The following is a 20,764-nucleotide window of genomic DNA, read 5'->3' as shown; positions in this document are numbered from 1 at the left end:
GCCATGATGCGTAGAGCTGGTACAATTATTGTATAATTGTGTAACCGATAATTATAAGCAATATCCAGGAACAAAATAATCATCATAATCATCTTAATAACGTCATTTTAGGTGAAGGGGGATTCAACTTCATATCCCAAGTATACAGGGAGTGTACAAAACATCAAGAACACCTTCCTTTTGCCCTCAGAACAGCTTCAATTCGTCGGGTATGGACTAGCAAGTGTGGAAAGCTTTCCACAGGGATGCTGGCCTATGTTGACACCAGTGCTTCCCACAGTCTTGCCCATTCACCCTCTGAATGGAACACACACACAATCCATGGCTCAATCATATCAACACTTAAGAATCCATCTTTAACCTGTCTCCTCCCTTTCATCTACACAGATTGAAAGGGAGGAGACAGGTGACCTCAAAAAGGGATCATAGCTTTCACCTGGACAGTGTCATCGAAAGGTGTTCCTAATGTTTTGTACCCTATAGTTGACCCAATAGCAGTTTGTTATTTTTTACATGAATTGGGTAAAGTTGGTAGCTTAATCATTTTACGAGCAAAACGGCATGGTTGGGAGAGAATCTATATTCATAGCTTTTAGAATGGACATTATGTTAATGCCTTTGAGCATTTCCTTTATTTTTGGAATCTTGTACATAGCATTGTTTAAAAATCTGAACATTCTGTGAATTGCTATTGGTCAACATTGTACATGGGGAGCTATTACAGCTGCCATGGAACGCAAGGTTATGTGAATGCATCATAATATGCATAAACTTCAATGTCCAAACTTTTCAAATACATTGGGGCAAAAAAGTATTTAGTCAGCCACCAATTGTGCAAGTTCTCCCACTTAAAAAGATGAGAGGCCTGTATTTTTTTATCATAGGTACACTTCAACTATGACAGACAAAATGAAAAAAATTAGAAAATCACATTGTAGGATTTTTAATGAATTTATTTGCAAATTATGGTGGAAAATAAGTATTTGGTCACCTATAAACAAGTGAGATTTCTGACTCTCACAGACCTGTAACTTCTTCTTTAAGAGGCTCCTCTGTCCTCCACTCGTTACCTGTATTAATGGCACCTGTTTGAACTTGTTATCAGTATAAAAGACACCTGTCCACAACCTCAAACAGTCACACTCCAAACTCCACTATGGCCAAGACCAAAGAGCTGTCAAAGGACACCAGAAACAAAATTGTAGACCTGCACCAGGCTGGGAAGACTGAATCTGCAATAGGTAAGCAGCTTGGTTTGAAGAAATCAACTGTGGGAGCAATTATTAGGAAATGGAAGACATACAAGAGCACTGATAATCTCCCTCGATCTGGGGCTCCACGCAAGATCTCACCCGTGGGGTCAAAATGATCACAAGAACGGTGAGCAAAAATCCCAGAACCACACGGGGGGGACCTAGTGAATGACCCGCAGACAGCTGGGACCAAAGTAACAAAGCCTACCATCAGTAACACACTACAGAGAGCTGGGACCAAAGTAACAAAGCCTACCATCAGTAACACACTACGCCGCCAGGGACTCAAATCCTGCAGTGCCAGACGTGTCCCCCTGCTTAAGCCAGTACAAGTCCAGGCCCGTCTGAAGTTTGCTAGAGAGCATTTGGATGATCCAGAAGAAGATTGGGAGAATGTCATATGGTCAGATGAAACCAAAATATAACTTTTTGGTAAAAACTCAACTCATCGTGTTTGGAGGACAAAGAATGCTGAGTTGCATCCAAAGAACACCATACCTACATTTACATTTACATTTAAGTCATTTAGCAGACGCTCTTATCCAGAGCGACTTACAAATTGGTGCATTCACCTTATGACATCCACTGTGAAGCATGGGGGTGGAAACATCATGCTTTGGGGTTGTTTTTCTGCAAAGGGACCAGGACGACTGATCCGTGTAAAGGAAAGAATGAATGGGGCCATGTATCGTGAGATTTTGAGTGAAAACCTCCTTCCATCAACAAGGGCATTGAAGATGAAACGTGGCTGGGTCTTTCAGCATGACAATGATCCCAAACACACCGCCCGGGCAACAAAGGAGTGGCTTCGTAAGAAGCATTTCAAGGTCTTGGAGTGGCCTAGCCAGTCTCCAGATCTCAACCCCATAGAAAATCTTTGGAGGGAGTTGAAAGTCCGTGTTGCCCAGCAACAGCCCCAAAACATCACTGCTTTAGAGGAGATCTGCATGGAGGAATGGGCCAAAATACCAGCAACAGTGTGTGAAAACCTTGTGAAGACTTACAGAAAACGTTTGACCTCTGTCATTGCCAACAAAGGGTATATAACAAAGTATTTGAGATAAACTTTTGTTATTGACCAAATACTTATTTTCCACCATAATTTGCAAATAAATTTTCTCTCATTTTGTCTGTCATAGTTGAAGTGTACCTATGATGAAAATTACAGGCCTCTCTCATCTTTTTAAGTGGGAGAACTTGCACAATTGGTGGCTGACTAAATACTTTTTTGCCCCACTGTATATGGCTCTGTTAAAATACATTTGTTTGTGAGATGGGAGTGTCACCAAAGCTGTGTCGTATTCATTAAGTATCTCGTAGGACATTTTCAAAAATGCATCACAAGCGCAAAACATTTGTTCTATAAAAATCACAATTAAGACAACCATGGCCATTTGCATGACATTTAGCCTACCCCTTATTCTATAATTGTCACAGCCATAATGTGATTCAGTCAAATTAGATTTAGGTCCATTTGTAGCTGTAGGATCGTAAAAAAAAATCTATATTTGCTTTCCAATCTTTTCTGTCTGATAAGAAAGAAAATCTCCCGAGAGTGAACTTGAATTAATTGAGGGATAAAATTAGCATTGTGTGTGTGTGAGAGAGAGAGGGAGAGTCAGTGGTCTCAGTGAGCAGGGAGACAGGCGGTGTCTGATATGCCAGAACGTATCCACTCATACGCTCATCTGATACAGACATGCATTAAAAAGAGGGAGCAGGAAGGGAATAGAGATACATCTAATTACAGCAGAGATTTATGACCCTGTCACAGTCTATTACCCCTCCAGTGCAGGCTGGCTGGGTACACAACGCTCACTGCATCCATCAGCCGCCACGCTATCTCCCTCAGCCATATGTTGCACAACGCAAAGTTGACAGTTTTGTTCCGTAATGTATGTATTAAAGTTCTCACTTACCTCATAGTTTAACTTCACCAGAGATTGTCGCACTCGCAAAAAAAATACTAAATCGCTATCTGTTGACTAGTATGTACTCACTAGATCCTGTCAGATCGTTGGAGGGGGAACTATGAAAAGTAAGGAACTATGTAAGAGATCACAGTTCCCTTGGTACACAAACAACACAGAAGGGGAAAGGGGGGTTGGGCAGGGGGAGTGAGGGCCTATTCAAAGAACAGCCAAACACCTTAGGACATCCCTGGTCATCCTCCCCTCTTCACAGACAAAAGGCTTGTTGAGCCACCTCGCCGCAGCCCATGACTCTCTGGAGTTCCTCCCTGGGGTTAAGGTCGTCTCTGCTGGAACGCTACACAGCGTGACTCAGGTACTGTCTGGGCCTAATCTGACCTGATTCTACTCACTGCCAAACAGAGGTCCAAAACATCCTGGTCTGTCTCCTGGAGTTGGTTATTATTTATTCTGAGGGGTGCAGACTAATCTCTGGATGCGATTTGCAAACCCAAAACAGCGCTGCGAGACCTGGCTCAGAGTGACTGCTGGCCTACTTCTGAGGACTTCTTAAAGCCCCTCTCTGTGTAGGGACATTGTGCCTGTTTCTCCAGAGTTTTTAACCAGTCCCTTTCAGTCTGCAACATTCCCAAATGAAGCAACTGGCTTCTCAGTCGCAACTGGAGCATTACGCTGAATTTATTAAAACAATTATTTACTGCTGTTGTAGTTGCACATGTATTGGGGCGGCAGGTAGCCTAGTGGTTAGAGCGTTGGACTAGTAACCGAAAGGTTGCAAGATTGAATCCCTGAGCTGACAAGGTAAAAATCTGTCTTTCTACCCCTGAACAAGGCAGTTAACCCACTATTACTAGGCCATCATTGAGAATTTGTTCTTATCTGACTTGCCTAGTTAAATAAAAACAAATAAGAAAACAGTGAATTGAAGTCAGCATCAAACAAAAGGTAGACAGTCAATCAGCTTTTGCCTGAAGTGAGGACCAATTACATACAATTGCTTCCTATGTTATCTACACACTCAGTCTCTCCCCAGGGGAGGGGCTACGAGCTCTACGCCAATGGTTGGCCTACCTGGTTGTCTTGGAAACAGGAGGCCTATCAGGCTTGGGAGCGGCGGCAGTGCTGGGCTTGGTGGTAGCTGCAGAGACAGGCCGGGGAGCTGGGGAGATGAGATATGGGAAGGTGAGGAAGAGAGGGAATGACAAAGAGATAGATATACAACACGAGTAAGATTTTTTCATTTGAAAGACGCAGCCAATGATTTATGTCATAACATTTATTTCCTGAGGAACCAGGCCAATGTGTTTCTATGTTTGTTCTGTATGTGCAGTATGCCAACCTTCCCAATACAAAACAGTACAATGTCATACTTTGCCTCCGGGAAAATGTACATTTGCTGTGTACAGAAGACAATTGGCAACTGATGACAAATGCAAGGCTTCACGTAGCTTTCAGTGACTGAAAATGACTGGTCCTAAATGTTAGCCTACCTGTGGGCTTCTTAGCAGCGGTGGTGGTGGCTTTGACACCATTAGTTGGCGCGGCAGGTGTCTTCTTTGCTGCTGTTCCTGTGGTGGCCTTCACCCCATTGGTGGCAGCAGGAGCCGAGGCAGGGCGGGTGGTGCCCGCTGGCTTCTTCTCACCAACCTTGGAGGTGGTCTTAGTGGTAGGGGCAACGGTTGTGCCTACGGGCCTCTTGGGAGTGGTCTTCTCTGGGGCTCCAGTGGTGGTCTTCTTGGCCACTCCGTTGGCATGTGGCTTGGAAACCCCATTGGTCAGTCGGCTCTGGGCGGTGTTGGGTCGAGACCCTGGTCCGGCCGTGGTCTTAATTGTGGTGGTGGTCCCAGGCTTTGTCTTAGCAGCGGGGGCCTTGGTCTTGGCTTTTGGGTCTGCTGTAGCCTTGCTGTTTCCCGTCTTGGTGGGGGCCACCTGGGCTGGCTCTGGATGAGGCTCGCCCTGCCCCATCTCTCCCTGCAGGCCAACTCCCTCCGTCTGAGGTGCCGGCGCAGCCTGGTTAGGCTCCTCTCCCATCACAACTGGCTCGTTTACCGGATCGGCGTCCAGTGCTTCCATTGGCTCCATTGCTGCCGTGGCAACCCCATCTGGTTTCATCTCCCCTCAGTCCTGGCTGTCCGTCTCTGCAGAGGAGGGCTGGAGAGCTTGAGACTGAAGATGGTGACTGCTCTCAGGTGATGGTGGAGTCTGATCTGGCAAAGAGAAGAGAATAGTATGGTCAGGCTGTGACAAGACATGCATGACACTGAGCCTTCATATCAGCAGACAGGCCACAGAGGGATCAGATAAAGGCTTTCCTACAGACAGATATACAGACAAACACTACATACGGCGTATGCAGAAATATTGTTTTGAATGTAGAGCAAATGTGTTTAAGGTCAATGATCCTAACAGATTAGGAGCAGACAGAACAGGATGTGCCATTCTGCAGAGAGCTTCATGCTAAACAACCCTGGAGAGAGGCCTAATAACAGGGAAACGTAAAGAGTCAGTAGTCTGACAGGACAGGAGACTTGGCTCCACGGTGAAGCAACACCGAGGTAGAGGAAGTGGCTTGGCCTGAGGAGCGTGGGAACAGGGGATACAGTCTGCAAAGCTTGGAACGACAGTGCGCTGCTCGGACTCTAGAAGGCCTCTCCACTTCCACTCAGCTCCTCTCTCCCCCATACCCAGATGCTGCTGCTCCCCCTCCTTTCTAGTGGAGAGAGTCTATACTGTCAGCTTCCTGGAACCACTCCCCACACAGCCCCCCTTTCTCTCTGCTCTCATCCCTTACTCATCCTCTAAAACTAAATACGTTACTGTGCCTTCCTTCGTTCCCCTGCCAAACCTCCCATTTTCTCCAAGCCTTTTCCTCAACTTCCCCCACTCTTTCTACCCCTCTGTTCTCTGTTTGTGTTCGCACAGATGGTCTGAGCAGCTGAGCAAGGCCAGAGGGGAAGAGAGAGAGAGGGAGAAGGAGAGAGGAAAAGCCCTGGGGAGAAAATCCATACCGCACGCACACGCACACACCTCAGACAACACAGTGGCAGTGAGAGGAGGAGGAGAGAGCCCTGCCACAGCGCACAGGGCAATCAACTTAATTGAGTGACACAGCAGTCACATTTGGAGTGAGGTGTGTGTGTGTGTTGGATGCAAGTGAAAGCAACAGCAACCGTGTTTCACACATTTATATGTTAAGCTCAGTCCAACAGAGACGCTCTGTTCAAGAACCTAGTCCTCACACCATGCCGCTCTGCCAAAAACAGAGCTCTACACTAACATCAGACGCCTGCCCTGACTCCAACCCTTCAAAAAGAAAAACAACAACAAAACCTAACTCCAGATTGACACCAGGGACTCTCACACGTCGATAGCCCTGACAACTCAACTAGAAGAAATAAAGTCAAATCCAATCGGTGCCTTTCTCTCTCTACCTCCCCTTCCTGTGTTCTGAACAGTTCTATTCCTGCAGTTGCTGAACAGCCAGACAGCTTGACTGTGCTTTTCCCAGCTCTGCTCTGTTGTGGTGATAAATCTCCAGCCCTCAGCCAGAGGAACACTGCTCTGCTCTTTTTCCTCCAGTTGGGAGATTACACAGCTCTAGTCTAAGGCCCTCGCCCCGTCTACATCACCCTATGTAGTAAGGAACATACAACTACGCCCAATGATACATGTGTTGGCACTGGCAATATTTTGACTGACTTTGGACAACCCTGCAATGTTGTAGTTGTCTTTGTTGAAATATTGTTTGATTGTCTTTGCAGTCATATGCTTGATTAGAGATGGATAGCGTTAGGATTACCTGTGTAAAACATCTCAAGCTGATTCTCCACAGATGGTAGTGTGTTAGATATACTTTGTTCATTGGAGTGGGATATCAGAAGCTGTCGGCTGCTAAACGGCTAGAGGATGTGGGTTGCAGCCTAGATAGAAGATGACAAGGGTCAACCAGCTGCATCACAACCAAAGGACGCTCGCCACCCCCCAAGAGGAGAGGAACAACTTCCTGTCCATGTTGTCTGGAGAACTCATTGTTATTTAGGGAAGCAATAAAGAGAGGAAGATGAGTCCAGACATATGTTGTTACTGTCATGTAGAGTTGCATGTTTTTATTTATACATTGTTAGCTTAGGTTCAGAAAGATAAATAAGTTAGCGTTTTTAAAATGTCCCTTGGACAGTGATGGTTTTGATATCTTCCCAAACAGCTGCTCCATCTTATCAAACTGCATCCCACATAACATTCTGTACAAGCCTCACCAATGAGCAACACAGATACAGGGAACAAAGAACACACACATACAGGTCATGAAATATACACACACACAGGTCATGAAATACACACACACACACACACACACCACCAAGGGCAGGGGTTCACTGTCATGTCAGGGAGAAACCAAACAATAGGATGAAGGTGCGCACACACACACACACACACCTTTATCTCATTATTGTTAATCAATCATAGACAAGACGCTTAATGCACTTCAGCAGCTGACGATAGAACACCAGCTGGGCAAAGTATGATCATCCTCCAAGAGCCATATTCATGCCTCTGTGTGTCTCACAGACACCACAGACACTTACAGGCCTATACTGTATATACTGATATCTGGCAGGCCTCCAACAGCACTGGGAGATCCCAGCTTTTCGGATTGCCTAGACACACAAGCGTGAGAGGAGTCCTCAAATGTATTATTTAATGAGGCAAGTCAGTTAAGGACAAATTCTTATTTACAATGACAGGCTACACTGGCAAAACACAGACGACGCTGGGCCAATTGTGCGCCGCCCTATGGGACTCCCAATCACAGCCGATAATCAGGTCATGAGTATATTCTAACGGTAATCGCCACTTTGACCTTTTAAAAAACTGTGCAGAGTCTCAGTGTGTACACCTATTAGAGGTCGACTGATTAATCGGAAGGGCCGATTTCAAGTTTTCATAACAATCGAAATCGGTACTTTTGGACACCGATTTAAAAAATATTTTGAACACCTTTATTTAATCTTTATTTAACTAGGCAAGTCAGTTTAAGAACACATTCTTATTTTCAATGACGGCCTAGGAACGGTGGGTTAACTGTCTCGTTCAGGGGCAGAACGACAGATTATTTACCTTGTCAGCTCAGGGATTCAATCTGGCATCCTTAACCAGGTGAAAATGTGTCACTTATATGCAACAGTTTGGGCCGCTTAATTTGCCAGAATGTTACGTAATTATGACATAACATTGAAGGATGTGCAATAATGGGAATATTTAGACTTATGGATGCCACCCCTTAGATAAAATACGGAACGGTTCCGTATTTCACTGAAAGAATAAACGTCTTGTTTTCGATATGATAGTTTACGGATTCGACCATATTAATGACCTAAGGCTCGTATTTCTGTGTTATCATGTTATAACTAAGTCTATGATTTGATAGAGCAGTCTGACTGAGCGATGGTAGGCACCAGCAGGCTCGTAAGCATTCATTCAAACAGCACTTTTGTGTGTTTGCCAGCAGCTGTTTATGACTTCAAGCCGATCAACTCCCGGAATTCGGCTGGTGTAACCGACGTGAAATGGCTTGCTAGTTAGCAGGGTGCGCGCTAATAGCATTTCAAACGTCACTCGCTCTGAGACTTGGAGTGGTTGTTCCCCTTGCTCTGCAAGGGCCGCGGCTATTGTGGAGAGATGGGTAATGATGCTTCGAGGGTGGCTGTTGTCGATGTGTTCCTAGTTCGAACCCAGGTAGCAGCGAGGAGAGGGATGGAAGCTATACTGTTACCCTGGCAATACTAAAGTGCCTATAAGAACATCCAATAGTCAAAGGTATATTAAATACAAATGGTATAGAGAGAAATAGTCCTATAATAACTACAACCTAAAACTTCTTACCTGGGAATATTGAACCACCAGCTTTCATATGTTCTCATGTTCTGAGCAAGGAACTTAAACGTTAGCTTTCTTACATGGCACATAATGCACTTTTACCTTCTTCTCCAACACTTTGTTTTTGCATTATTTAAACCAAATAACATAACATTGTCATTATTACAAATAAACAAAAGAAAATCGGCCGATTAATCGGTATCGGCTTCTTTTTTTTTGGGGTCCTCCAATAATCGGTATCGGCGTTGAAAAATCATAATCTGTCGACCTCTAACACCTATACAAGCTTTTGCATGTGTATGGCTGTGTTTTGGGGCATTAGGTCAATTTGTTTGATAAAACACAAATCGACAAAAACCTATTGGAGTAAATGATACATGTTCAATTCCCAATGAATGTTCCCAGCAGGAGTGGGTGGGCTAAATGCTAACTTAATGTCGTCTCTCCTGGTGGCCTGTGTGTGCATGTCTAATCAGGGCCTCCCTTTGCTAGGAACAAGAGCCTGGCTACTGAAAATCACAGCGGTCAACGGCACTTATGAATAGCTAGCAATGGCAACCGCCACCGCTTTCCTAGTACACTGCTGTGTGTACATACATTCTCTGTGCCTGCATGTCCCCCAGGGTCAGCTGTAAATAGCTGTCAATGGGAGGATTGTAGCGGAAGGAAGCCGGGGCAAGCGAACAGGAGATCAGTTTAGTGTGCTTTTCCTAACGCTCCCGTAACCTTCCCTTAATGCCTAGCGATAGAATTGATAACCGTGGCACCAGAGGATTCAAGAGTTAACGGTCGGGAGTCTGGTTTGAAGAGGCCAGTTTAACGGCCTCTGAACCCATCAACACACATTCATCACCACATGCTGCCAACACTGGGATCCGGTGTCTTTACTCCTTGGCCAGTGTTAAGACGCCCTGGTGCCTGTGTTGACAGAACATCTCTCAGTTTAATGTTGAGACTGTGTGGCGTCTTCATCTAGAAACCACTGCTCTTATTCAACACTGCTGAGATAAGTTCCACAAGGTTTCTGTTAAGTGAACATTAATGTTTGAGGCACCACACACTGGCATAGGGCCAGAGGTAAACTCTAAAGCAGAAACCCTGCAGCAGTCCACTATTCCTCTGAGGGAGGACAAGCATACACACCAGACATGGTGCGTTGAGGACCAGAAAACATGAAACATTTTGTTGAATGATGCAGCATTGAGTCTTACAAGCAAGAGACTGTAGCAGGTGAAACCAGAATGGGTGGTACTACCAGTCTTACACAGACAAGACTACACAAAGAATAAAAGGTTAGACCCATGGCAACAACTTATTTTGGGGTTGGTGCAGATGGTTCTGATACAAAAGAAGAGAAGAGAAGGGAAACAGAGGAGTGCTAGAGGGCGCTACAGAGGGCCCAAAACAGAAACTAACAGCACCGCCTCCAAAAGCGAAAGTTCCCCCCCATTAATACGCTCCATCATGTATCATCTCAGAGGGAAATCTTGGCACTAAACCCTGAACAGCTGCTGTGCATTACTAATATCATAATTCATTTCAAAGTACAATTAATACATTGTGGAAAATGACAAATCTGCAAGTGTGATTAAATGTCATTCAGGAACTTACAATAGATCACACCCAAAAACACATACTTTCCAAGGCTTCAAGAGAACGCATGATCATCATCATCATCATAAAAGCATTATATTACACCATACTCATCATCATAGTCCCTTTCAGCGACTACTGCACACACCAGTTCATCTCTCCACTCAATTAGCTTTCCCTGCATGGTACCGTCCCTCTCTCTGCTTTAATAGAAACCATTATACACTTCTGTAGCCTTGGGGCAGCTATCTAAACAGAACCCAAGAGACTGAGGGACTGATTGTTGCTGTGCGCTGCCCAGCTAAGAAAGGGGAGCCAGGGTGGTACAAAAGACGCATGACACCGTCCCAGCTGAGTCAGTGCGCTGCCTTCATCACCCTGACACTAATCGCGGCTCGCACATTCCCAAACAGGCTCGGCCAAAGGTCAGGAAGCCGCCCCTGCCCCACACACAAACAAACCGCTCCAAACAAAGTTGACTCCTCTCCACGGAATTCCTTCCCTGGACACGGTGGGAGACAAGAAGTGATTGTGAGGCCCGTCTCGGTGACGTCAGGACATGCCCGACAAATGAGGCTATGGACACTTAACTCCCCAGACAGGATCCAAATCAGCTGCTTTCTGCTCTATCTCCTGGGCTATAGCCTACAATGCACCATGGTTTCAACCTTATGATTTCCATTGACAACTCAATGGTCTTGGTAACAGACAATGGACCAAGTAAACTCAGTTCAGGAATATGCTTTTCTCTTGTTCACTGGTCTGCTGCCTGTGTCAGTCAAGGCAACATCTTGTGTGACAGACACCTGAATCACAAAACCATGTGATGTGACAGACTGTAATCCCTGTGCTCTAAAGAAGTTCAGTAGGAGCCAAAAGAAGGTTTAGAGTCTGTACCGCCATGGCACGACTGGTAGAGACTTCAAGTGAGAGAAGGGTACTATCTACCAGAGGTCGACCGATTACGATTTTTCACCGCCGATACCGATTATTGGAGGACCCCAAAAAAAAGCCGATACCGATTAATTTGTATTTATTTATTTGTAATAATGACAATTACAACAATACTGAATGAACACTTATTTTAACTTAATATAATACATCAATAAAATCAATTTAGTCTCAAATAAATAATGAAGCATGTTCAATTTGGTTTAAATAATGCAAAAACAAAGTGTTGGAGAAGAAAGTAAAAGTGCAATATGTGCCATGTAAGAAAGCTAACGTTTAAGTTCCTTGCTCAGAACATGAGAACATATCAAAGCTGGTGGTTCCTTTTAACATGAGTCTTCAATATTCCCAGGTAAGAAGTTTTAGGTTGTAGTTACTATAGGAATTATAGGACTATTTCTCTCTATACCATTTGTATTTCATTAACCTTTGACTATTGGATGTTCTTATAGGCACTTTAGTATTGCCAGTGTAACAGTAGCTTCCATCCCTCTCCTCGCTCCTACCTGGGCTCGAAGCATCGTTACCCATGCAGAGCAAGGAGAACAACCACTCCAAGTCTCAGAGCGAGTGACGTTTGAAACGCTATTAGCGCGCACCCCGCTAACTAGCTAGCCATTTCACATCGGTTACACCAACCTGATCTCGGGAGTTGATAGGCTTGAAGTCATAAACAGCTGCTGGCAAACACACGAAAGTGCTGTTTGAATGAATGCTTACGAGCCTGCTGCTGCCTGCCACCTCTCAGTCAGACTGCTCTATCAAATCATAGACTTAGTTATAACATGATAACACACAGAAATACAAGCCTTAAGTCATTAATATGGTCAAATCCAGAAACTATCATCTCGAAAACAAGACGTTTATTCTTTCAGTGAAATACGGAACCATTCCGTATTACAACAGGTGGCACCCATAAGTCTAAATATTGCTGTTACATCGCACAACCTTCAATGTTATGTCATAATTACTTAAAATTCTGGCAAATTAGGCGGCCCAAACTGTTGCATATACACTGACTCTGCGTGCAATGAACGCAAGATAAGTGACAATTTCACCTGGTTAATATTGCCTGCTAACCTGGATTTCTTTTAGCTAAATATGCAGGTTTAAAAATATATACTTCTGTGTATTGATTTTAAGAAAGGCATTGATGTTTATGGTTAGGTACACATTGGAGCAACGATACGCACCGCATCGATTATATGCAATGCAGGACACGCTAGATAAACTAGTAATATCATCAACCATGTGTACCGTAATTTCCGGACTATAAGCCACTACTTTTTTCCCACGCTTTGAACCTCACGGTTTATACAATGGCGCGGCTAATTTATGGATTTTTCCCACTTTCACAAGATTCATGCCGCCAAAAAACCAAGCACCGCCACATAATGTGACGTAAATCGAGCGCGCTCAAACTTCCCATCATTCTGATTACGGTAGTCATTTTGTCACCCTCATCATGGCAAAGACACGGAGAAATGCATATGATGCAGCTTTCAAGTTGAAGGCGATCGATCTGGCTGTTGGAAAAGGAAATAGAGCTGTTGCACGGGAGCTTGGCCTTAATGAGTCGATGATAAGACGTTGGAAACAGCAGCGTGAGGAACTGGCTCAGTGCAAAATGACAACAAAAGCTTTCAGAGGGAAGAAAAGCAGATGGCCCGAACTAGAAAATTAGCTTGAAGACTGGGTCAACACACAGAGAGCAGACGGCCGAGGTGTTTCAACTGTGCAGATCCGACTGAAAGCCAAAACAATCGCCACCGCAATGAAGTTTGAGGATTTTAGAGATGGACCATCGTGGTGTCTAAGACTTATGAGACGTAAAGGCCTGTCCATCAGACATTTACATTTAACATTTAAGTCATTTAGCAGACGCTCTTATCCAGAGCGACTTACAAATTGGTGCATTCACCTTATGACATCCAGTGGAGCAGCCACTTTACAATAGTGCATCTAAATCTTTTAAGGGGGGTGAGAAGGATTACTTTATCCTATCCTAGGTATTCCTTAAAGAGGTGGGGTTTCAGGTGTCTCCGGAAGGTGGTGATTGACTCCGCTGTCCTGGCGTCGTGAGGGAGTTTGTTCCACCATTGGGGGCCAGAGCAGCGAACAGTTTTGACTGGGCTGAGCGGGAACTGTACTTCCTCAGTGGTAGGGAGGCGAGCAGGCCAGAGGTGGATGAACGCAGTGCCCTTGTTTGGGTGTAGGGCCTGATCAGAGCCTGGAGGTACTGAGGTGCCGTTCCCCTCACAGCTCCGTAGGCAAGCACCATGGTCTTGTAGCGGATGCGAGCTTCAACTGGAAGCCAGTGGAGAGAGCGGAGGAGCGGGGTGACGTGAGAGAACTTGGGAAGGTTGAACACCAGACGGGCTGCGGCGTTCTGGATGAGTTGTAGGGGTTTAATGGCACAGGCAGGGAGCCCAGCCAACAGCGAGTTGCAGTAATCCAGACGGGAGATGACAAGTGCCTGGATTAGGACCTGCGCCGCTTCCTGTGTGAGGCAGGGTCGTACTCTGCGGATGTTGTAGAGCATGAACCTACAGGAACGGGCTACCGCCTTGATGTTAGTTGAGAACGACAGGGTGTTGTCCAGGATCACGCCAAGGTTCTTAGCGCTCTGGGAGGAGGACACAGTGGAGTTGTCAACCGTGATGGCAAGATCATGGAACGGGCAGTCCTTCCCCGGGAGGAAGAGCAGCTCCGTCTTGCCGAGGTTCAGCTTGAGGTGGTGATCCGTCATCCACACTGATATGTCTGCCAGACATGCAGAGATGCGATTCGCCACCTGGTCATCAGAAGGGGGAAAGGAGAAGATTAATTGTGTGTCGTCTGCATAGCAATGATAGGAGAGACCATGTGAGGTTATGACAGAGCCAAGTGACTTGGTGTATAGCGAGAATAGGAGAGGGCCTAGAACAGAGCCCTGGGGGACACCAGTGGTGAGAGCACGTGGTGAGGAGACGGATTCTCGCCACGCCACCTGGTAGGAGCGACCTGTCAGGTAGGACGCAATCCAAGCGTGGGCCGCGCCGGAGATGCCCAACTCGGAGAGGGTGGAGAGGAGGATCTGATGGTTCACAGTATCGAAGGCAGCCGATAGGTCTAGAAGGATGAGAGCAGAGGAGAGAGAGTTAGCTTTAGCAGTGCGGAGCGCCTCCGTGATACAGAGAAGAGCAGTCTCAGTTGAATGACTAGTCTTGAAACCTGACTGATTTGGATCAAGAAGGTCATTCTGAGAGAGATAGCGGGAGAGCTGGCCAAGGACGGCACGTTCAAGGGTTTTGGAGAGAAAAGAAAGAAGGGATACTGGTCTGTAGTTGTTGACATCGGAGGGATCGAGTGTAGGTTTTTTCAGAAGGGGTGCAACTCTCGCTCTCTTGAAGACGGAAGGGACGTAGCCAGCGGTCAGGGATGAGTTGATGAGCGAGGTGAGGTAAGGGAGAAGGTCTCCGGAAATGGTCTGGAGAAGAGAGGAGGGGATAGGGTCAAGCGGGCAGGTTGTTGGGCGGCCGGCCGTCACAAGACGCGAGATTTCATCTGGAGAGAGAGGGAGAAAGAGGTCAGAGCACAGGGTAGGGCAGTGTGAGCAGAACCAGCGGTGTCGTTTGACTTAGCAAACGAGGATCGGATGTCGTCGACCTTCTTTTCAAAATGGTTGACGAAGTCATCTGCAGAGAGGGAGGAGGGGGATTCAGGAGGGAGGAGAAGGTGGCAAAGAGCTTCCTAGGGTTAGAGGCAGATGCTTGGAATTTAGAGTGGTAGAAAGTGGCTTTAGCAGCAGCGACAGAAGAGGAAAATGTAGAGAGGAGGGAGTGAAAGGATGCCAGGTCCGAGGGGAGGCGAGTTTTCCTCCATTTCCGCTCGGCTGCCCGGAGCCCTGTTCTGTGAGCTCGCAATGAGTCGTCGAGCCACGGAGCGGGAGGGGAGGACCGAGCCGGCCTGGAGGATAGGGGACATAGAGAGTCAAAGGATGCAGAAAGGGAGGAGAGGAGGGTTGAGGAGGCAGAATCAGGAGATAGGTTGGAGAAGGTTTGAGCAGAGGGAAGAGATGATAGGATGGAAGAGGAGAGAGTAGCGGGGGAGAGAGAGCGAAGGTTGGGACGGCGCGATACCATCCGAGTAGGGGCAGTGTGGGAAGTGTTGGATGAGAGCGAGAGGGAAAAGGATACAAGGTAGTGGTCGGAGACTTGGAGGGGAGTTGCAATGAGGTTAGTGGAAGAACAGCATCTAGTAAAGATGAGGTCGAGCGTATTGCCTTCCTTGTGAGTAGGGGGGGAAGGTGAGAGGGAGAGGTCAAAAGAGGAGAGGAGTGGAAAGAAGGAGGCAGAGAGGAATGAGTCAAAGGTAGACGTGGGGAGGTTAAAGTCGCCCAGAACTGTGAGAGGTGAGCCGTCCTCAGGAAAGGAGCTTATCAAGGCATCAAGCTCATTGATGAACTCTCCGAGGGAACCTGGAGGGCGATAAATGATAAGGATGTTAAGCTTGAAAGGGCTGGTAACTGTGACAGCATGGAATTCAAAGGAGGCGATAGACAGATGGGTAAGGGGAGAAAGAGAGAATGACCACTTGGTAGAGATGAGGATCCCGGTGCCACCACCCCGCTGACCAGAAGCTCTCGGGGTGTGCGAGAACACGTGGGCGGACGAAGAGAGAGCAGTAGGAGTAGCAGTGTTATCTGTGGTGATCCATGTTTCCGTCAGTGCCAAGAAGTCGAGGGACTGGAGGGAGGGCATAGGCTGAGATTAACTCTGCCTTGTTGGCCGCAGATCGGCAGTTCCAGAGGCTACCGGAGACCTGGAACTCCACGTGGGTCGTGCGCGCTGGGACCACCAGATTAGGGTGGCCGCGGCCACGCGGTGTGGAGCGTTTGTATGGTCTGTGCAGAGAGGAGAGAACAGGGATAGACAGACACATAGTTGACAGGCTACAGAAGAGGCTACGCTAATGCAAAGGAGATTGGAATGACAAGTGGACTACACGTCTCGAATGTTCAGAAAGTTGAGCTTACGTAGCAAGAATCTTATTGACTAAAATGATTAAAAATGATACAGTACTGCTGAAGTAGGCTAGCTGGCAGTGGCTGCGTTGTTGACTTTGTAGGCTAGCTGGCAGTGGCTGCGTTGTTGATTCGGGGGCTAGCTGGCTAGCTAGCAGTGTTGATTACGTTACGTTGCGTTAAAAGAACGACAATAGCTGGCTAGGTAACCTAGAAAATCGCTCTAGACTACACAATTATCTTTGATACAGAGACGGCTATGTAGCTAGCTATGTAGACGGTGGGCGTTAGCTAGCTGGCTAGCTGCTGGGCAGATACGTTAGGACGACGAAATACGATAATTACGCAATTATCTTTGATACAAAGACGGCTATGTAGCTAGCTAAGAAGAAATTGCTAAATTGCTAAGAGTAGACAAATCAAACCGTTGTACTATAATGAAATGTAGTACAACAAATGTAATGAAATGTAATGAAAAGTTATACTACCTGCAGACCGAAGTGCAGACCGAAGTGCGGATGCGACTGCTCGCTCCAACCCGGAAGGAGACAATGTCATCAGGGTACGGACGACTCTGTGTCAGCAGCTCCCTCCCGACTACGAGGAAAACGTTTCAAACTTCCGCAAATTCACTGATGCAAAGATAGAGGAGCATTCCATCGGCCCGCACGACATCATAAATATGGATGAGGTTCCTCTGACGTTTGACCTGCCTCTCCCTCGGACTGTCAACAGGAAAGGCGAATCATCCGTCACGCTGAAAACAACTGGGCATGAAAAAACGCACTTCACCTGTGTTCTGAGCTGCACGGCATCGGGAGAAAAGGCACTTCACCTGTGTTCTGAGCTGCACGGCATCGGGAGAAAAGGCACTTCACCTGTGTTCTGAGCTGCACGGCATCGGGAGAAAAGGCACTTCACCTGTGTTCTGAGCTGCACGGCATCGGGAGAAAAGGCACTTCACCTGTGTTCTGAGCTGCACGGCATCGGGAGAAAAGCTTCCACCGATGTTGATTTTTAAACGCATGACGATGCCAAAAGAAAAATTCCAGAGAGGAATTGTTATGAAAGTCAACAGGAAAGGATGGATGACGGAAGGGCTAATGCATGAATGGCATACGGAGTGTTACGGCAAGCGACCGGGAGGATTCTTTCACAAGAACAAGGCATTGCTCGTGTTGGACAGCATGAGGGCCCACATAACAGATTCTGTGAAAGAAGCCATCAAGAGGACAAACTCAATTCCAGCTGTGATTCCTGGGGGCACAACAAAGTATTTGCAGCCACTCGACATCCGTGTAAATCGTGCATTTAAGGTGGCGCTCCGTGTTCAATGGGAGGCTTGGATGACAAGTGGGGAGAAATCCTTCACTAAAACGGGCCGCATGCGAAGAGCCACTTATGGTCAAGTCTGCCAGTGGGTCCTGACAGCGTGGAGCATTGTCAAAAAATCCACTATCATCAACGGGTTTCGAAAGGCTGGACTGCTGCGTGTTGTTGAGGGCAGTTCAGCGGGGAATTTGCCTCCGGATGAAAGTGACGAGAGCGACAATGAAAACGATCCAACATCGGATGAAGCAATTCTGTGGCTATTCAACTCCGACACCGAAGGAGATGACTTCAGTGGTTTCAGTGCACAGGAGGAGGAAGATAGTGACCAATGACTTTCTTGGTAGGCTACTGTTTAATTTTTGTTACAAGCCGTGTTTCGTTAAAGCCTATTTATTTTTGTTACAAGCCGTATTTCGTTAAAGCCTATTTATTTTTGTTACAAGCCGTATTTCGTTAAAGCCTATTTATTTTTGTTACAAGCCGTGTTTCGTTAAAGCCTATTTATTTTTGTTACAAGCCGTGTTTCGTTAAAGCCTATTTATTTTTTGTTACAAGCCGTGTTTTGTTTAAAGGCTGTGTAAAGTTAATTTGTTTCAATGTACCGGTAGGCACCTGCGGCTTATAGACATGTGCGGCTTATTTATGTACAAAATACATGTTTTTTTTTTAAATCAGTTGGTGCGGTTTATATTCAGGTGCGCTTAATAGTCCAGAAATTACGGTTAACTAGTGATTATGATTGATTGTTTTTTATAAGATAAGTTTAATGCTAGCTAGCAACTTACCTTGGCTTACTGCATTCGCGTAACAGGCAGGCTCCTCGTGGAGTGCAATGAGAGGCATGTGGTTAGAGCGTTGGACTAGTTAACTGTAAGGTTGCAAGATTGAATCCCTGAGCTGACAAGGTAAAAATCTGTCGTTCTGCCCCTGAACAAGGCAGTTAACCCACCGTTCCTAGGCCGTCATTGAAAATAAGAATGCGTTCTTAACTGGCTTGCCTAGTTAAATAAAGAATAAATAAACATTTTAAAAATGTTTAAATCGGCGTCCAAAAATACCGATTTCCGATTGTTATGAAAACTTGAGATCGGCCCTAATTACTCGGCCATTCCGATTAATCGGTCGACCTCTACTATCTACATCACATACCTTCGCTCCCGGACCCATCCGGTGAATATGCTGGCCCCAAACACACACACACACACACTACCCCCACTTTACCAGCATGCGTCACCCATCTCCCAGCCTCAGGAGACTCGGCCCCCCGGGGACAGGGAGATTAACACATGACAGAGCTTGTTAACCCTGAACAAAGAGATTTGCTAATCCTGTACGATCAGGCCGACTGTCCTCCAGCGCCGGGCCAGAGACTACCCAGAGACAGAGAGCGCCCAGGACAGAGGCCTAGTGTGTCCCAGAAACCAAACAAAAAGACCTGGCTCCATCACAACAATGGAGAGACGGAGCCGACAACGAACAAGGTCCCAACAGCGCACGGTCTACCTACAGTAGACCGCTGAGAGGAACAGCGGGGTGGGTGTGATCTTGACCATGCCGATATTGATCGTGGGGGAGAAAGTGAGGATGTGGGCTAGTGCATTAGAGAGGCAGACAGGGACCTGTTCCACTAATGGGGTCCCTTGCCTGGGGGTTACCCACCAGTGAGGCTGGTGTGGAGGGGACTGAAGGAGAGGGTAATGTGTAACTTGAAGAGCAGGTCCTTCTCCATAATGGGCAATGTGCCCACTGACAGACTCCACTCAGGGGGTAAATGACATTAGAGCCATCTGGTGGGTTGGATCGATGACACCAGATAGGACGGAGAGGAACAGGGCAGGCATCTGGACGGGACAGCAAAACATACCCTTGAGGCTCCAGCTCTCTAGCAGCCACTAACTACTGGAACTGACTCTGGTCATAAGAGGATTATGTTCTCCTGTTTGAAGCAGAGCAGGCACGTTCCAGATGGAATCTGATCCCTCGCAGGTTGTCAACACCATCAGGGCTAACCGGGGCTTTTCAACAAAATAACAGCTAGGCTAACACCACATAAAACTCTACCTAGTCGTTACCCAGAAATTTACATGGTATTTGGGGCTTGGGTCAAAGGGCTTCTTAAATAGAAATTACAGGACAATAGCATTTCAAATGACTCAAAACATCTGACAAATCCCCCCCCCTTTCAACTCTCATAACTGTAGCCATATTTCTGTCATCGGGAACTTTAGGCACCCATGTCATGCCAGACTGGCTCATGGTGTAGACAGGCTGCCACAGCACTGACATAATGCTGAATGAATTGGGCAGAACAAAATGAAACACAACTGACAGTAAACAGGTGGAAACCATGGCAACACTTACAGTGCATTCGGAAAGTATTCAGACCCCTTTACTTCTTCCACATTTTGTTACGTTACAGCCTTATTCTAAAATTGATTAAATAGTTTCCCCCCCCTCATCAATCTACACACAATACCCCATAGTGACAAAGCGAAAACAGGTTAAGAAATGTTTGCAAATTACAAATAAAAAACAGAAATACCTTATTTACACAAGTATTTAGACCCTCTGTTATAAGACTCGAAATTGAGCTCAGGAGCATCCTGTTTCCATTGATCATCCTTAAGATGTTTCTACAACTTTGAGTCCACCTGTGGTAAATGTAATTGACTGGACATGATTTGGAATGGCACACCTGTCTATATTAGGTCAGAGCAAAAACCAAGCAGGTCGAAGGAATTGTCCGTAGAGCTCCGAGACAGGATTGTGTTGAGGCACAGATTTGCAGAAGGGTACCAAAAAAATGTCTGAAGCACAACAGT

General features: G+C 46.3%; 1 protein-coding gene across 2 annotated transcripts in view; it reads right to left on the bottom strand.

Moving 5' to 3' along the window:
• Positions 1 to 20,764, bottom strand: part of LOC115110438 (mucin-5AC-like) — a 41,368-nt gene that overhangs the window by 13,738 nt on the left and 6,866 nt on the right. Inside the window, exons 2-3 of one of the 2 annotated variants that reach the window (XM_029636094.2) lie at positions 4,675 to 5,391; positions 4,256 to 4,343 (exon numbers count right to left, since the gene is read on the bottom strand). In XM_029636094.2, coding sequence (XP_029491954.1) covers positions 4,256 to 4,343; positions 4,675 to 5,296 — 710 coding nt within the window. In that variant the 5' untranslated portion in view covers positions 5,297 to 5,391. The remainder of the gene's footprint in view (positions 1 to 4,255; positions 4,344 to 4,674; positions 5,392 to 20,764) is intronic. The other variant, XM_029636095.2, reaches the window with a different exon arrangement.

Source organism: Oncorhynchus nerka, linkage group LG26, assembly GCF_034236695.1.
Source record: "Oncorhynchus nerka isolate Pitt River linkage group LG26, Oner_Uvic_2.0, whole genome shotgun sequence".
Lineage (NCBI taxonomy): Eukaryota > Metazoa > Chordata > Actinopteri > Salmoniformes > Salmonidae > Oncorhynchus > Oncorhynchus nerka.
This window is presented reverse-complemented; position numbering and strand designations above follow the sequence as displayed.